This window comes from Salmo salar, chromosome ssa10 (genome assembly GCF_905237065.1).
Source record: "Salmo salar chromosome ssa10, Ssal_v3.1, whole genome shotgun sequence".
Taxonomy (NCBI): Eukaryota; Metazoa; Chordata; class Actinopteri; order Salmoniformes; family Salmonidae; genus Salmo; species Salmo salar.
Genome location: NC_059451.1, coordinates 40,841,664 through 40,859,169, shown reverse-complemented (window position 1 = coordinate 40,859,169; position 17,506 = coordinate 40,841,664). Strand labels below are relative to the sequence as shown.

At 45.9% G+C, this 17,506-nt stretch overlaps 1 protein-coding gene across 3 annotated transcripts in view; it reads left to right on the top strand.

Annotated features, from left to right (window-relative positions):
- Window positions 1-506: 506 nt before the first annotated feature.
- tns3.2 (tensin 3, tandem duplicate 2) overlaps window positions 507-17,506 on the top strand; it is a 93,481-nt gene continuing 76,481 nt past the window's right edge. For 2 of the 3 annotated variants that reach the window (XM_045687764.1, XM_045687763.1), the window contains exons 1-5: window positions 507-619; window positions 4,774-4,995; window positions 5,165-5,215; window positions 5,383-5,505; window positions 5,986-6,050. In XM_045687764.1, coding sequence (XP_045543720.1) covers window positions 4,846-4,995; window positions 5,165-5,215; window positions 5,383-5,505; window positions 5,986-6,050 — 389 coding nt within the window. In that variant the 5' untranslated portion in view covers window positions 507-619; window positions 4,774-4,845. Of the gene's footprint in view, window positions 620-4,773; window positions 4,996-5,164; window positions 5,216-5,380; window positions 5,506-5,985; window positions 6,051-17,506 lie in introns of those variants that run through there. The other variant, XM_045687765.1, reaches the window with a different exon arrangement.

Sequence of the window (17,506 nt, the reverse complement as noted above, 5' to 3'; positions counted from 1 at the left end):
GTGCCCCCGCACCACTTTTAGTTTATTGTTGCTCTTTAATTATTTGTTATTTTTCTATTTTCTTATTTCTTATACATTTTTTACTTCAGTTTATTTTAGTAAATAATTTCTTAACACGTATTTTTCTTAACACTGCATTGTTGGTTAAGGGCTTGTAAGTAAGCAATTCACTGTAAGGTCTACACCTGTTGTATTCAGCGCATGTGACAAAATACACATTTATTTGATTGGATTTTATTTGCTCCGAAAGTAGTGATGTGCCTAAGTAAGAAAGTAATAAAAGCCATGCACAGCACGTACTTTGGCACACACACACACACACACACACACACACACACACACACACACACACACACACACACACACACACACACACACACACACACACACACACACACACTGAATCAGCAACAGTCAATAAATGTCATTACTTGAAAAGGCAGGGGCAAAGTGCAATTTAAACCAACTACAGCAAATCTCTCTCTCTCTCTCTCTCTCTCTCATACATAGTCTCCACCCCTACATCGTCCCAACCCTTTCTCTCTCACACACAGTAGACATATAAAAGCGTAGTAGATATTCTTTGGGGATTTCACAGTTGATAGGAGCCCACTATTAGGTAAGCCTCTCTGCTTTCTCGTGTTTGTGTGCATGTGCGTGCAAACGTGTGTGTGCTGTCTCTGTGCAGTAAGCTCTCTCCCTCTAGTGTTAACTAACACTGACTCAGTGAGGTGGAAATCATGATAAGCTGCTCTTATTAAAGTGTTTTAGCTACCTACTGCTCTAAGCCTGGGGTTGAGGAGTTCTATTTCAACACTTGAATTGGCCATTGGTTTTCCCCATTGGAGTTCAGTTCATTTCGTGTAATGACAAGTGGAATTGAGATGGAATTGATCCAAGTCTTGTTTCTAATTAGATAAAGAGAAGAAGTGAATGATAGAAAGAGGGGATTCAGACAGTCATAAACAACACTTTGGTGTTAAGATATGCAGAGGGATAGAAAGGGGAAGAAAGACATTGTGGAGCCTCAGACACAGTTGGCACATTGCTTGAGCATTTCCAGGGCCATGAAAACTCATGGGTAATGATGTTTATTAGTGAAGTGGAGACTAAGAAGATATACTGAGTTGTCTCTTGTTGTACGAATATTAAAGGGGCCAGGCTGTGGGATTGAGGTTCACTGCCAACTTGTGCTATCCATTAAAGAAAGAAAAGAATAGACAAAGAGAGAAAGGACATCTCTGATACATTTTGGGACACATTCCTCACAAACGTGAGGTAAAAAACACCTAATTAGACATGATTAGTTTGGTTTGTGGACTACTCTACACTGAGAACACCCTATGGCATGTGTGTGTGTCAATCGCTTTTTCTCAAGTAGAGCAGAGACAAATATACGGGGTACTGGTCTAAAAGTGTTCAATAAACAGACAAGTAGTATTAGAACTGAGGCTTGGCTAATGTAGTTAGACTGAGGCATTTGCCTATAATATTTACATTGCCTGGATATTGGTGTTTGAGAGAGTACGAGAGTGTTTGTAATTTATCATCTCTTTGACATCATCACTGGAGGCAGTGATTCCGTCTGATGTTGTCATTACAGGACACGTGTGACATCATCAGCATTATGTAGGGTCCTCAGCACTGTATGGTAGTCAGTCTGTCTGACTGATGTTGTCTGATGTTGTTATCTAAACACACACAAGTTCCACTAGGACTGTACATAGGGCCCAAGGACAGGGCAGGCAGCCAGCCAGTCAGCCAGCCAGTCAGTCTAGCACAGGTTCCAGCTGGATATGTTGAAAATGTAAAAAACCTTTATTGGCACAATTACATTGTTTTACGTAGAGAGAGGGAGGGAGAGAGAGAGAGGGAGAAAGAGAGAGAGAGGGGGGAGAGTGAGAGAGAGTGAGAGAGAGGGGGAGAGTGAGAGAGAGGGAGAGAGAGAGAGAGGGAGAGAGGGAGGGAGAGAGGGGGGAGAGTGAGAGAAAGAGAAAGAGAGAGGGAGAGTGAGAGAGAGAGAGAGCGAGAGAGAGAGAGAGAGGGGGGAGAGTGAGAGAGAAAGAGAGAGAGAGATAAAGAGAGGGAAAGAGACAGAGAGAGAGAGAGAGGGAAAGAGAGAGATAAAGAGAGAGAGAGAGAGAGAAAGAGAGAGAAAGAGAGGGAAAGAGAGATAAAGAGAGGGAAAGAGAGAGAGAAAAAGCCTTATCTCAGACTGGCAAATAAAAAGAAAAGATTAAGATGGGGAAAAGAACACAGACACTGGACAGAGGAACTCTGCCTAGAAGGCCAGCATCCCGGAGTCGCCTCTTCACTGTTGACGTTGAGGCGGTGTTTTGCGGGTACTATTTAATGAAGCTGCCGGTTGAGGACCTGTGAGGCATCTGTTTCTCAAACTAGACACTCTAAATGTACTTGTCCTCTTGCTCAGTTATGCACCGGGACCTCCCACTCCTCTTTCTATTCTGGTTAAAGACAGTTTGCGCTGTTCTGTGAAGGGAGTAGTACACAGCGTTGTACGAGATCTTCAGTTTCTTGCCAATTTCTTGCATGGAACAGCCTTCATTTCTCAGAACAAGAATAGACTGACGAGCTTCAGAAGAAAGTTCTTTGTTTCTGGCCATTTTCAGCCTGTAATCGAACCCACAAATGCTAATGCTCCAGATACTCAACTAGTCTAAAGAAGGCCAGTTTTATTGCTTCTTTAATCAGAACAACAGTTTTCAGCTGTGCTAACATAATTGCAAAAGGGTTTTCTAATGATCAATTAGCCTTTTAAAATGATAAACTTGGATTAGCTAACACAACGTACCATTGGAACACAGGAGTGATGGTTGCTGATAATGGGCCACTGTACACCTATGTACATATTCTATTAAAAAAATCAGCCATTTCCAGCTACAATAGTCACTTACAACATTAACAATGTCAACACTGTATTTCTGATCAATTTTATGTTATTTTAATGGACAAAAAATGTAATTTTCTTTCAAAAACAAGGACATTTCTACGTGACCTCAAACTTTTGAACGGCAGTGTACAAGAGAAACACACACACACACACACACGTGCATGTGTGTGCCGCATAGATCTTTTATGTGTGTGTGTGGGTTTAAGGTGTTTCCAGTCTTTCTGACTTTGGCATGGCAGATTTGTCAGAGTGTCTGTGGAGACTGTCGCCGGGCCTGGCAGCAGCATGCACCACCTCGTGTTCTGGTGAAATTGACTGTAACAATGTTTACTCTGCTGCTGTATCCTGATCACATGGTCAGGGTAAAATAAAGGTTGGCCTGGCCACCTGACTCACTCTAGGCCCTGTCTCAGTCTGGCCCTTCCTGCCTGTGTCTGTCTCTGTGTCTGTGTGTGCTTTTGTGTGTGTGTGTCCTGTAGATATGTTGTAACATGTATGTAATAGATTGTTATATGCAGGTCTAGAGTTCAGAGGCAGGATGAATGGGTGAGTTTATACAGCCAGAGAGGTGTGAGAGGGAAGAAATTAGACTGCCCACAGCAAAGCAGTTACTCTAAAAACACTTTCTTATTTCAATTCTAATCACTCTCACTTTTACAAGATTTGCATCTGACATATTCCTAGGTCAAACAATTATAAATATGTTCAGACATATTAAGATAAAGACATATAACCCATTTTCAGACTTGAAACTATTGCTAGTTTTGTTGAGGAAGAATTAGCATGGACTGCAGTATCTAATGTGAATCACTTCAGAGAGTGAGTAGGTACAGGAGTGTCTGGATGACTTCATTCATGTTTTGGGCACTCGGCAGACATCATCATCCTTCCAGACACAGCCTCATCCACTTCTGCCTCGACTGACTGGAGGTGTTTGTATCTGTCTGTCTGTCTGTCTGTCTGTCTGTCTGTCTGTCTGTCTGTCTGTCTGTCTGTCTGTCTGTCTGTCTGTGCGTGTATGCATGTTATGCATGACTGAATGAGTGAATGAGAGAGTGAGAGGTTATGGAGGAGTTATGACTAATCTGTTACATTAACTCTAATCTTTTCATTTGTAAGCTCCCGATTCCACATTCACCGAGCATGTCTTCCTGTCAAAGGATTTAAGACTAGAGAATTAGCTAATACGCATGACTAAATGTGAAATCATATACAGACGTAGGATGTTAATTTGAGCCAGTTTGCTATAGCAGCAAAATAATCCTGCAGCAACAGGAAATAAGAATTATTATGTGGATTATAATTAATGGAATTTTTTTTAGGGGTTGATGCATTTTTTATCTGAAATTTCAAAGTGGATTTTTTTTTATTTCAGAAGCCTTTTTAAACCTCAAATACCCTACAAGGAACTACAAGGAAAGTTCTCCTGCAACAGGGTGATCAAATTAATATCCTAAATCTGTATCGCTGTGTTGGCAGAAAATGACTTCCCGTTAGCATTGAGTTTCTGGGGGTATAATGTCTCAAACCTCAGTCCTGTGTGTAGTGAAGGTCTGCTGAGTCAAAGTGAAACTGAACACTCCCGCCACGTAGGTCAGTCTGTGTGTAACTGATGTGCCAACCTGCCACGTAGGTGCGGCCCAGTGAGTGGTAGTGGTCTGTATGTTTAACCCCCTATTATTATATCTGGATAGTTTTACAGAGACAAGAGTGTGTATGTGAAACTCTCACTCTCTCTCTCGGTCTCTATCCCTTTCCCTCCCCCATTTCTCTACCCCCCCCCTCTCTCTCTCTCTCTCTCTCTCTCTCTCTCTCTCTCTCTCTCTGTCTCTATCTCTCTCAATTCAATTCGATTTTCAAAGGTGCTTTATTAGCATGGGAAACATATGAAATAAACAATCACAAATCACTCTCATCAGTCTAATATCCCAGTCATGGAGGAGGGATACAGAATTGACCTGGACTACATCACGGAGCGCATCATCACCGTATCCTTCCCCCAGGCATGCCCAGACCAGACCTACCTCCAGAACCTGCGTGACATCACACAGATGCTCAAATCCAAACATGGCCACAACTACATGGTGAGGAATGGAGGGGCTATAGACCACTAAAAGTGGTAGAGTCTGACCCATAATTGATCTATACACCCATCCTCATCATTGTCTTCCTCTTCCTCATCTCCCTCTTCCCTCCATCAGTAGTTAATGAGCTACAGAAAAATGGTCTAAAATATTTATTTTATTTCCCTAGGTGATCAACCTCTCAGAGAAGAATGATAGCCTGACCCAGATGAACCCCAAGGTGAAATGAATACTGTAGCTGTTGCCTCTCTGTGTGTACTACTCAAGACCACTGAGCTAAAGACTAGCTTGGGGAGCTAACAAAAGCCTTCAGATCTCAAGAAAGGTTATTAATCAAGGTTACTGTGTGCGTGTTATGTGTGTGCGTGCATGTGTGTTTTGTCTCAGGTGTTGGACACGGGCTGGCTAGACCTGCTGGCCCCGTCCATGGAACAGATGTGTGGTGTGTGTAAGACCATGGAAAACTGGCTCCACTCACACACACAGCATGTTCTGGTCATGCACTGTCGGGTAGGAATCACACACACAGACACACAAAGAAAAAGTAAACACACATATTATTATTAACATGGGAACACTTTATTTGGATAGTGCTCTACAGACAGATGATATGTTACAGACTAGTAACACTTCAACTAACTATCTACTAACCCTAACCCTAGCCCTAACCCCTAACCCTAACGCAAACCCTAACCCCTAAGCCTAAAATACAGTTTTTACAATTGAGGACCTGCAAAATATCCTCACTTCTCAGAATCTTTGCTGGTTTACTATTCTTGTGAGGACTTCTGGTACTCCCAATTATAGTAAAATATGCACACACACACACACACACACACACACACACACACACACACACACACACACACACACACACACACACACACACACACACACACACACACGGCTTATTAGACACACCCAACATTTCTACCTCTCCTTGCTCTTCTTTTGACCTCCTGACCTGTGTCTTGGCTCCGGCCCCTACAGGGTGGACAAGGCAGAGTCGGGGTGATGGTGGCCTCCTACATCCACTTCAGCAGCATATCAACCAGGTAACACTGATGTTAACAATATCACTTTTACTGAAACGTGTCCAGGGGAAGCTAGCCTTAACTTCAGGGATGGGAATGTAAGGATTATGGGCACTGACCAGCCAGGCTAGTAGTCCGCTATTTCTAAAGCCCCGTTAACATTTGGGTAAAACAAATCTATGCCTTGAGATGTTTGAAAAGGCAAAATGTCACTGGCCTGGCTAGCCCCTTCACTCTGTGAAGTGATAATCTCATGTGGCAACTACTATGGAGTATGGGGACTAGGGGTGAGCTTCGAAAATGTGGATTTAAATGTTCATTTTATCATAGTTCACACATTGTATAAACTGTACTGACTGGTAAGGCATTCTGGATTATAGATTTGCCTTCTGTGACTGAGAAAGTTTATTGGAAATAGGTCAAAATAGGCTGGTGAATATGTTTTCAGGATATTGTCACAACTTCCACCGAAGTTGGTTCCTCTCCTTGTTCGGGCGACGTTCGGCGGTCGGCGTCACCGGTCTTCTAGCCATCGCCGATCCACTTTTCATTTTCCATTTGTTTTGTCTTGTTTTCCTACACACCTGGTTCTCATTTCCCTCATTAACTGTTGTGTATTCAACCGTCTGTTCCCCCCCATGTCTTTGTGTGGAATTGTTTGTTGTAAGTGCTTGTGCACATGTTTACTGGTGCGCGTCGGGTTTTGTACCCATGTTGGTTATTTCTTTTTGTCGTTGGTTTTGAAATTAAACTGCTCCGGCTATTACCTAGTTCTGCTCTCCTGCGTCTGACTTCACTGCCACCAGTTACGCACCCCCTTACAAAATTCCACACCTCACCATGGAGTCAGCAGGAGCAGGTACCCCGGTTATAGGAGTCGAGGAGCACGTCAGAGAACACGCGGCGATACTACTACATCTCGGTGTCGCGAAGGATCGCGTCGTTCAGACCATGGACCGCTGGGAGAGACAGAGAGTCCCTCCAGCGCCTCTACGAGCACAACAGGGGTTCCCACTACTCGTCCCTCCTGTACCCGGTCCCAGTGGGATGCGTCTCGCCCTTCCCTGGGAGTATGATGGGACGGCGGCACGGTGCCAAGGGTTCCTGCTACAGCTGGACCTATACCTGGGCACCGTTTACCCGGCTCCCTCGGGAAGGGAGAGGGTGTCCGCCCTCGTCTCGTGCCTCTCAGGGAGAGCTCTGGAGTGGGCTAACGCCATGTGGGAAGAAGGAGATGCGGCGTTGGACGAGTTCACGGAGTTCACCCGCCACTTCCGGGCAATCTTCGACCACCCGCCCGAGGGTAGAGCAGCGGGTGAACATCTTTTCCACCTGAGGCAGGGGACGAGGAGAGCCCAGGAGTTCGCCCTGGAATTTTGGACCCTGGCCGCAGGAGCGGGATGGAACGACAGGGCCCTTATCGACCACTACCGTTGCAGCCTGCGCGAGGATGTCCGTCGGGAGTTGGCCTGCAGGGATACCACCCTCACATTCGACCAGCTGGTGGACCTGTCCATTCGGTTGAATAACCTGCTGGTCACCCACGGACGTCCAGAGAGGGCTCTGTCGATTCCCTCTCCCAGCACCACCGCTCCGGTGCCTATGGAGCTGGGAGGTGCTGTGCTCAGGGAGGCCAGAGGAGGGGCTTTCACGTGTATCATCTGTGGCCGCAGAGGTCACACTGCTAGTCGGTTGGTTCCTCTAGGGGTCGAGGCAGCAGGCAGGGCACTCTGGCGTCGCCCCAGGTAAGCATGCACCACTCTCATCCAGAGCCCTCTGTTGTACACCCGTTTGTGCATGTTTACTTCCCAGAGTTTTCTCCGCATTCCCAGCATAAGGCGCTCGTCGATTCAGGCGCGGCTGAGAATTGTATCGACAGAGCATTCTCCCATAGGTTAGGGATCCCTATTGTTCCAGTGGTTAGGCCTTTCGCAGTTCACGCTCTGGACAATCGACCATTAGGGTCCGGGGTAATTAGGGAAGCTACCATCCCCCTGGAAATGGTGACGCAGGGGGGTCACGAGGAGAGAATCAGTCTCTTCCTCATTGACTCTCCTGCGTTTCCCGTGGTACTAGGCCTTCCCTGGTTAGTTCGTCATGACCCCACCATTTCATGGCAACAGAGAGCTCTCACGGGGTGGTCGCGAGAGTGCTCAGGGAGGTGTTTAGGGGTTTCCGTTGGTGCTACTACGGTGGAGAGTCCAGACCAGGTCTCCACCGTGCGCATTCCCCCCGAATATGCCGATTTGGCTCTCGCCTTCTCCAAAAAGAAGGCTATTCAATTACCACCCCATCGACGGGAGGATTGTGTGATAAATCTTCTGGTAGACGCTGCACTTCCCAGTAGTCACATGTATCCCCTGTCACAGGCGGAGACGGCGGCTATGGAAACATATGTCTCTGAATCCCTGCGTCAGGGGTACATTCGGTCCTCCACTTCACCCGCCTCCTTGAGTTTCTTTTTTGTGAAGAAGAAGGAGGGAGGTCTGCGTCCGTGTATTGACTACTGAGGCCTAAATCAGATCACGGTGAGGTACAGTTACCCGCTACCTCTTATTGCCATTGTGATTGAGTCAATGCACGGGGCATGCTTCTTCACCAAACTAGATCTCAGGAGTGCTTACAACCTGGTGCGTATCCGGGAGGGAGACGAGTGGAAGACGGCGTTCAGTACGACCTCAGGGCATTATGAGTACATCGTCATGCCGTACGGGTTGATGAATGCTCCATCAGTCTTCCAAGCCTTTGTAGATTAGATTTTCAGGGACCTGCACGGGCAGGGTGTAGTGGTGTATATTGATGACATTCTGATATACTCTGCTACACACGCCGAGCATGTGTCCCTGGTGCGCAGGGTGCTTGGTCGACTGTTGGAGCATGACCTGAACGTTAAGGCTGAGAAATGCCTGTTCTTCCAACAGTCCGTCTCCTTCCTAGGATACTGCATTTCCACCTCAGGGGTGGAGATAGAGAGTGACCGCATTTCAGCCGTGTGTAATTGGCCAACTCCCACCACGGTAAAGGAGGTGCAGCGGTTTCTAGGTTTTGCCAATTACTACCGGAGGTTTATCCGGGGTTTTGGTCCGGTAGCGGCTCCCATTACCTCACTGCTGAAGGGGGGACCTGTACGTTTGCAGTGGTCGGCTGAGGCGGACAGGGCTTTTGGTCACCTGAGGGCTCTGTTTACCTCGGCTCCCATGCTGGTCCATCCGGATCCCTCTTTGGCGTTCATAGTGGAGGTGGACGTGTCCGAGGCTGGGATAGGAGCCGTGCTCTCTCAGCACTCGGGTACGCCACCAAAGCTCCGCCCCTGTGCCTTCTTCTCGAAGAAGCTCAGCCCGGCTGTCGTCAAGGCTCTGAAGGCATGGAGACATTGGCTTGAGGGGGGTAAATACCCTTTTCTCATCTGGACTGACCACCGCAATCTGGAGTACATCCGGGCAGCGAGGAGACTGAACCCTCGCCAGGCAAGTTGGGCCATGTTTTTCACCCGTTTTGTTTTCACACTTTCTTACAGACCAGGTTCCCAGAACGTGAAGGCAGACGCACTGTCCTGGCTGTATGACACAGAGGAGCGGCCCATGGATCCCACCCCCATACTCCCGGCCTCCTGCCTGGTGGCACCGGTAGTGTGGGAGCTGGACGCGGACATTGAGCAGGCGTTATGTGCAGAGCCCGCTCCCCTCCAGTGTCCAGCTGGGCATCTGTACGTTCCGTCTGCTGTCCGTGATCGGCTGATCTATTGGGCCCACACGTCACCTTCCTCTGGTCATCCAGGCATCAGTCGGACGGTGCGCTGTCTGAGTGGGAAGTACTGGTGGCCCACTTTGGCCAAGGATGTGAGGGTTTATGCTTCCTATTGCTCGGTGTGCGCTCAATGTAAGGCTCCTAGGCACCTGCCCAGAGGTAAGCTACACCCCTTACCCGTTCCACAACGGCCATGGTCGCACCTGTCGATCGATTTCCTGACCGATCTCCCCCATCACAGGGAAACACCACGATCCTGGTTGTTGTGGATCATTTCTCTAAATCCTGCCGTCTCCTTCCTCTGCCCGGTCTCCCTACGGCCCTACAGACTGCGGAGGCCTTGTTTACGCACATCTTCCGGCACTACGGGGTGCCTGAGGATATAGTGTCTGATCGGGGTCCCCAGTTCACTTCGAGGGTCTGGAGGGCGTTCATGGAACGTCTGGGGGTCTCGATCATCCTCACTTCGGGTTTTCACCCCGAGAGTAACGAGCAGGTGGAGAGAGTTAACCAGGATGTGGGTAGGTTTCTGAGGTCTTATTGCCAGGACCGGCCGGGGGAGTGTGCGGCGTTCATGCCCTGGGCAGAGATGGCCCAGAACTCTCCCCGTACTGGCCCCCCGTGGGAATCGAACCCACAACCCTGGCATTGCAAACACCATTGCAAACACCATGCTCTACCAACTGAGCCACAGGGAGTCAGCCACAGAGATTGGAAGCACATAGTACTTTTGAGTGGCGGGGGTCCACGTTGCTGGCTGTGTGTTGTTTCTTCGAAGCAGGGAAAGAAGTTGTTTAGCTTGTCCGAAAGCGAGGTGTCGGTGTCTGTGACGTGTCTGGCTTTTAAAAAAAAAAATGTTTTATTTATTTATTCTTTTTTTTTACGTGTTTGTCTGGAGTCCCTGCCACATGCGTCTCGTGTCTGAGCTGTTGTCTAGCGACTCCACTGTCTCTGTACTAACGTTTTGCCTCTTTGATTGCGTTACGGAGGTCATAGCTGGTCTGTTTGTACATGTCAATGTTCCCAGTCATCTTGCCATGGTTAAATGTAATGGTTCGCGCTTTCAGCTTTGCACAAATGTTGCAATTAAGTTTGGATTTAGTTCTAATCGTCACAGTAGGAACAACGTTCTCCATGTACTCCCTGATGAACCCAGTCTGTAACGATGACGCCGTGAGTCAAGAAGCAGGTGCAGGTAAAACGTTTAATGAAAACAACAAACATGAAACAAGCCAGCGTTACAGAAGTGAGGTAATATGAACACAGGTGCAATACCAACTGAACAAAAGGAAGGGACCTATAATGGGGAGGTAATGAGGTCCAGGTCTGAATCATTACGATGAGTGCCAGGTGTGCGCAATGATGATTCCCAGGACCGGTGGTTAGTATTCTGGCGACGTCGCACGCCGGAGGGTGGGAGCAGGAGTAGACACAGTCATCAAGTCACTGTATACATCGATATTATTCCCAGAGGCGACCCAAAACATATCCCAGTCCACATGATCAAAACAATCTTGAAACATAGATTCCAATTGTTGAGACCAACAGTGAACAGTCATTACCCCGGGTGCTTCCGGCTTTAATTTTTGTCTATTGGTGGGGAGGAGCAGGATGGAGGTCTGGTCAGATGGAGGGCCTTGTAGCCATCCCAGAAGGGAGAGTGGCAATGGTTAAAAATGTTCACGCAGCGAGTAGCAAAGGAGATGTGTTGATAGAATTAGGGGAGGGTTTTCCTCAGATTTCCTTTATTAATATCCCCAGCTACAATAAATATAGCCTCAGGATATGCAGTTTCCAGTTTGCGTAAAGTCAAGTGTAGTTCCTTGAGAGCCGTCGTCGCTGTGTCGGCTTGTGGGGGAATGTACAAAGCAGTGACTATAACCAAATAATTTCTGGTCCAATTTCTGGTGAGTGACTGCCAATCTAATGTCCCAAAGCTATTTTTGGCTGTAGGTAATAGTACTAGAAACGTTCTGAGCAAATAATGCAAGAAATAACAACAACAAAATCAAAATACTGCCAAGTTGGCTAGGAGCTAGAAACAGGGCGACTGTGTCTGTCGGCGCCATGCCTACATATAGAATATACTGTAGATGCCTACATAACATGTAGGTATGTACAGTCCCTTCATAAAGTATTCATACCCTTTGGCTTATTCCACATTGTTGTGTTACAGCTTGAATTAAAAATGTATTAAATTGATTGTTTTCTCACCCGTCTACACACAATATCCCATAATGATAAAGTGAACACATGTTTTTAGAGATTTTTGCAAACTTGAAAATGAAATACTAAAATATGTAATTCACACCCCTAAATCAATACATGTTAGAATCACTTTTGGCAGCGATTAAAGATGTAAATATTTCTGGGTATGACTCTAAGAGCTTTGCACACCTGGATTGTACAATATTTGCACATTATTCATTTAAAGGTTATTCAAGCTCTGTCAAGTTGGTTGTTGATCATTGCTAGACAGATACTTTGATGTCTTGCCATAGATTTTCAAGCCGATTTAAGTAAAAACTTTACCTAGGCCACTTCGGAACATTCAATGTCATCTTAGTAAGCAACTCCAGTGTATATTTGGCCTTCTGTTTTAGATTATTATTCTGCTGAAAGGGGAATTTTTCTCCCAGTCTGTCACGATTCCTACCGACGGTGGCGCCCCCTCCTGCTCGGGTGGCGCTCGGCGGTCGTCGTCACCGGCCTATTAGCTACCACCGATTCCCTTTTTGTTTTTCCCTTTTTTTTATGTTTTCTCACCTGCCCTGAGTTAGGTAATTAAGAGGGCTATTTAGTTCAGCTGGCCCGCACCCTATTGTGCGGGATTGTTTTTCTGTATGTCAACTGCGTTTGTTGACTGTGCTTGTCCATTGTATTTTTCCCTGTTGTTGGGAGACCTTTTATTTTGTACGGGTGGTTCCATTAAAATTACCACACAGTGTTCGCTGCTTCCTGCGCTTCTTTCCGCCACACCACAGACAAGACGTTACACAGTCTCTGTTTGAAAGCAGACTGAAACAGGTTTTCTACTAAGATTTTGTGTGTGCTTAGCTCTATTCCATTTATTTTTATCCTAAAAATACCTCCCTAGTCCTTGCCGATGACAAGCATATCCATAACATGATGCAGCCACCACCATGCTTGAAAATATGAAGAGTGGTACTCAGTGATGTGTTGTGTTGGACATAAAGTTAATTTATTTGCCACGTTTTTTGCAGTTTTACTTTAGTGCCTTATTGCAAACAGGATGTATATTCTGTACAGATTTCCTTCTTTACACTCTGTCAATTAGGTTAGTATTGTGGTATATCTACAATGTTGTTGATCCATCCTCAGTTTTCTCCTATCACAGCCATTAAACTCTGTAACTGTTTTAAAGTCGCCATTGGCCTCATGGTGAAAAAAATACAAAAGAACGGTTGGTTTTTTCTTTGTATTATCTTTTACCAGATCTATTGTGTTATATTCTCCTACATTCCTTTCACATTTCCACAAACTTGAAAGTGTTTCCTTTCAAATGGTACCAAGAATATGCATATCCTTACTTCAGGGCCTGAGCTACAGGCAGTTAGATTTGGGTATGTCAATTTAGGTGAAAGTTGAAAAAAAGGGGTGGATCCTTAAGCAGTTAAATCATCACAGAAAGGGAAACAAATGGCATCAACCTAGTCTCTAGGCCATGCCGAGTTCAAGGAGATTCCCCTCTTGACCGTAGCTCGCTCAGTCTGACCACAGTGACCGTGCAAATAGTAGGCCCGGAATGAAGCCTGACTAGTAGTGATTTAATGATGCTTTGGACAAATTGCGGCCTCTGCGTCACACAGAGACACAGCGTTTTCGATGGACTCATCGGGGGGAGTTTTGGGTGGATAAGCCACAGAGTTATTCTAGCTGCGCACACCAGTTCATGTAGTCTGAAACATACAAGATTCTCGCTAAGGATAAAACGGCTTTATGCTCTAACTCTGCTTCTGTGCAGGCAATTTTCAAAATTCCTTTTACCACGTGTTCAGGGTCATCTGTACCTCTACAGATATCAACATGAAAAGATTGAATGGTCCCCTTCATATCCTAAAGGGGAAGTATGAACTTTACCATCAAATAGGGCTGAAATCCCAAAATGTGCAGGCTTAAATCATCACAGAAAAGGAAACAAATGGCATCAACCTAGTCTCTAGGCAGTGCCGAGTTCAAGGAGATGCCCCCCTACCAATAGGTGCCCTTCTTTGTGAGGCATTAAAAAACCTCTCTGGTTTTTGTGGTTGAATCTGTGTTTGAAGTTCACTGCTCGACTGACGGACCTTAGAGTTAAATGTATGTGTGGGGTACACAGATGAGGTAGTCATTCAATATCATGTTAAACACTATTATTGCACACACAGTCCATGCAACTTATTATGTGACTTGTTATGCAGATTTTTACTCCTGAACTTATTTAGGCTTCCTTTAACAAAGGGGTTGAGTACTTATTGACTTAAGACATTTCAGCTTTTAATTTTTAAGTAATTTGAAAAAAAAATTGAAAAACATAATTCCACTTTGACATTATGGGGTATTGTGTGTAGGCCAGTAACAAAATAAATCTACATTTAATCCATTTTAAATCCAGCCTGTAACACAGCAAAATGTGGAAAAAGTCAAGGGTTTTGAATGCTTTCTGAAGGCACCGTAGCTATCATATAATATTAAATACACTTTTTAAATCCTTTATAAATGGCTTTGTCACCAGCAGACAGAGCAACAACAAACACTTACTTACATCAGAGACACAGAGATAGGCCACTGATGGCTGATAAAACAAGCACAACTCATGGCTTCCACAGAAGCCCTTCAAACCATTCATCTATAGAGCCTTTGGAATCTTTAGTTCAATATCAACAGATGATTTTTTGCTGTGATGAAATATTGTTGTGTAATACTTCCTGTCATTGTCTGATACATCTCTACAGTATATTGTCTGAGTTGCTTTCTGTTTGTAATTCTGTCCTCTGACATATGTGTGAGGCTGTGTGTCCTCCTAGGACCAGAGTTGACTTTAATGTATGTGTCCCAAAATGGCACCCTATTCCCTACATCAGGGATGGGCAACTCCAGTCCTCGGGGGCCTGATTGGTGTCACACTTTTGCCAAAACCCCAGCTAACACACCTGACTCCAATAATAAACTATCTGGATCTTCAGGTTAGAATGCAGTTAGATGAATCAGCTGTGTTTTGCTAAGGATGAAGAAAAAGTGTGGTCCTTGAGGACTGGAGTTAATCATCCCTGCCCTACATAGTGCACTACTTCTGATCAGAGCCCTATGGGCCTTGGTCAAAAGTAGTGCACTATATAAGGAATAATAGGGCACCATTTGGGACGCAACCCTGTGTGTCCTCCTCAGCCCAGAGTTCACTTTACAGTGTCAGTAATGTCACTGAGAGATAATGGAAGGGTCACACAAGGCGGGAAGAACAATTGCAGGAAAGGGGAAGTGTTTATTTCCAGTGTGTGCATGGTTTTTGTGAGTGAGTGTGTGGATTTTTGTGTGAGTGTTTGTGTAGATGTGTGTGTGTTTCCCCGTGGTTGTCAGCTGACTCTCTGTAGTGATTGTTAAATGCTGATAACATTCCCCCTGACCTTGTGTCAGCTTCCCTATCTCTACCCCAGTGTGTGTGTGTGTGTGTGTGTGTGTGTGTGTGTGTGTGTGTGTGTGTGTGTGTGTGTGTGTGTGTGTGTGTGTGTGTGTGTGTGTGTGTGTGTGTGTGTGTGTGTGTGTGTGTGTGTGTGTGTGTGTGTGTGTGTGTGTGTATGGATATAGCTAGACTAGAGAAAGGAGCGCAGTATGATGTCTATATACAACACAGGAGTGTATTGGTTCACTGCTGTGGTGTCGGAATATGCGTCTGTCTCTCTCTAAGTGCAGTTCTGTCTGTATGTGTGTGTTCGTGTGTGCGTGTCTCTCAGTGCAGACAAATCAAATCAAATGTTTTTGGTCACATGTAGTGTAGACTTTACCATGAAATGCTTACTTACCAGCCCTTTCCCAACAATGCAGAGTTAAAAAGTAAGAAAAATTGCTCAAATAAAAAAGGAAAAAGTAACACAATAAAGTAACAATATTGAGGCAATATACAAGTAGTACCAGTGCCAAGTCAATGTGCAGGGGTATGAGGTAGTTGAGGTAATTGAGGTAATATGTACATTTAGGTAGGGGTAAAAGTGACTAGGCAATTCGGATAGATAAGAAACAGAATAGCAACAGTGTGTGTGTGTGTGTGTGTGTGTGTGTGTGTGTGTGTGTGTGTGTGTGTGTGTGTGTGTGTGTGTGTGTGTGTGTGTGTGTGTTTTACATGTGGGAGCGTATGTATAGTATGTGTGATTGTGTGGGTAGAGTCCACTGAGTGTGCATAGAGCAGATGCAAGAGAGTCAGTGAGAATAAAAAGTGGGTTAATGCAAATAGTCAGGGTAGCCATCTGATTAACTGTTCAGCAGTCTTATGGGTAGACCAAGGTGCAGCGTGGAATATGTTCATCTTGTAGTTTTAATGAAAGAAGAATGAACACTTACAAATTAAACCAAAAAATGACAGCAGACAGTTCCGTCAGGTACTTTACAACTAAACGGAAAATAACTACCCGCAAAACACAAAGGAAAAACAGGCTTCCTAAGTATGGCTTCCAATCAGAGACAACGATAGACACCTGCCTCTGATTGGAAACCATACCCGGCCAAAATATAGAAAACAAAACATAGAATGCCCACCCACCTATCACACCCTGGCCTAGCTAAACAGAGAAAACACAGCTCTCCTAGGTCAGAGCGTGACAGTACTGACCTCGCCTTCTGGATGACAGTGGGATGAACAGGCAGTGGCTCGGGTGGTTGTTGTACTTGATGATCTTTTTGGCCTTCCTGTGACATCGGGTGGTGTAGGTGTCCTGGAGGGCAGGTAGTTTGCCCCCGGTGATGCGTTATGCAGACCTCACTACCCTCTGGAGAGCCTTACTGTTGTGGGCGGAGCAGTTGCCGTACCAGGTGGTGATACAGCCCGACAGGATGCTCTCGATTCTGTATCTGTAAAAGTTTGTGAGTGTTTTTGGTGACAAGCCAAATTTCTTCAGCCTTCTGAGGTTGAAGAGGCTCTGCTGCGCCTTCTTCACCACGCTGTCTGTGTGGGTGGACCATTTCAGTTTGTCTGTGATGTGGACGCCGAGGAACTTAAAACTTTCCACCTTCTCCACTACTGTCCCATTGATGTGGATAGGGGGCTGCTCCCTCTGCTTTTTCCTGAAGTCCACGATCATCTCCTTTGTTTTGTTGACATTGAGTGTGAGGTTATTTTCCTGACACCACACTCCGAGGGCCCTCACCTCTTCCCTGTAGGCCGTCTCGTCGTTGTTGGTAATCAAGCCTACCACTGTAGTGTTGTCTGCAAACTTGATGATTGAGTTGGAGGCGTGCATGGCCACGCAGTCATGGGTGAACATGGATTACAGGATACGGCTGAGAACACACCCTTGTGGGGCCCCAGTGTTGAGGATCAGCGGGGTGGAGATGTTGTTTCCTACCCTCACCACCTGGGGGCGGCCCGTCAGGAAGTCCAGGACCCAGTTGCACAGGGCGGGGTCGAGACCCAGGGTCTCGAGCTTAATGACGAGTTTGGAGGGTACTATGGTGTTAAATGCTGAGCTGTAGTCGATGAACAGCATTCTTACATAGGTATTCCTCTTGTCCAGATGGGT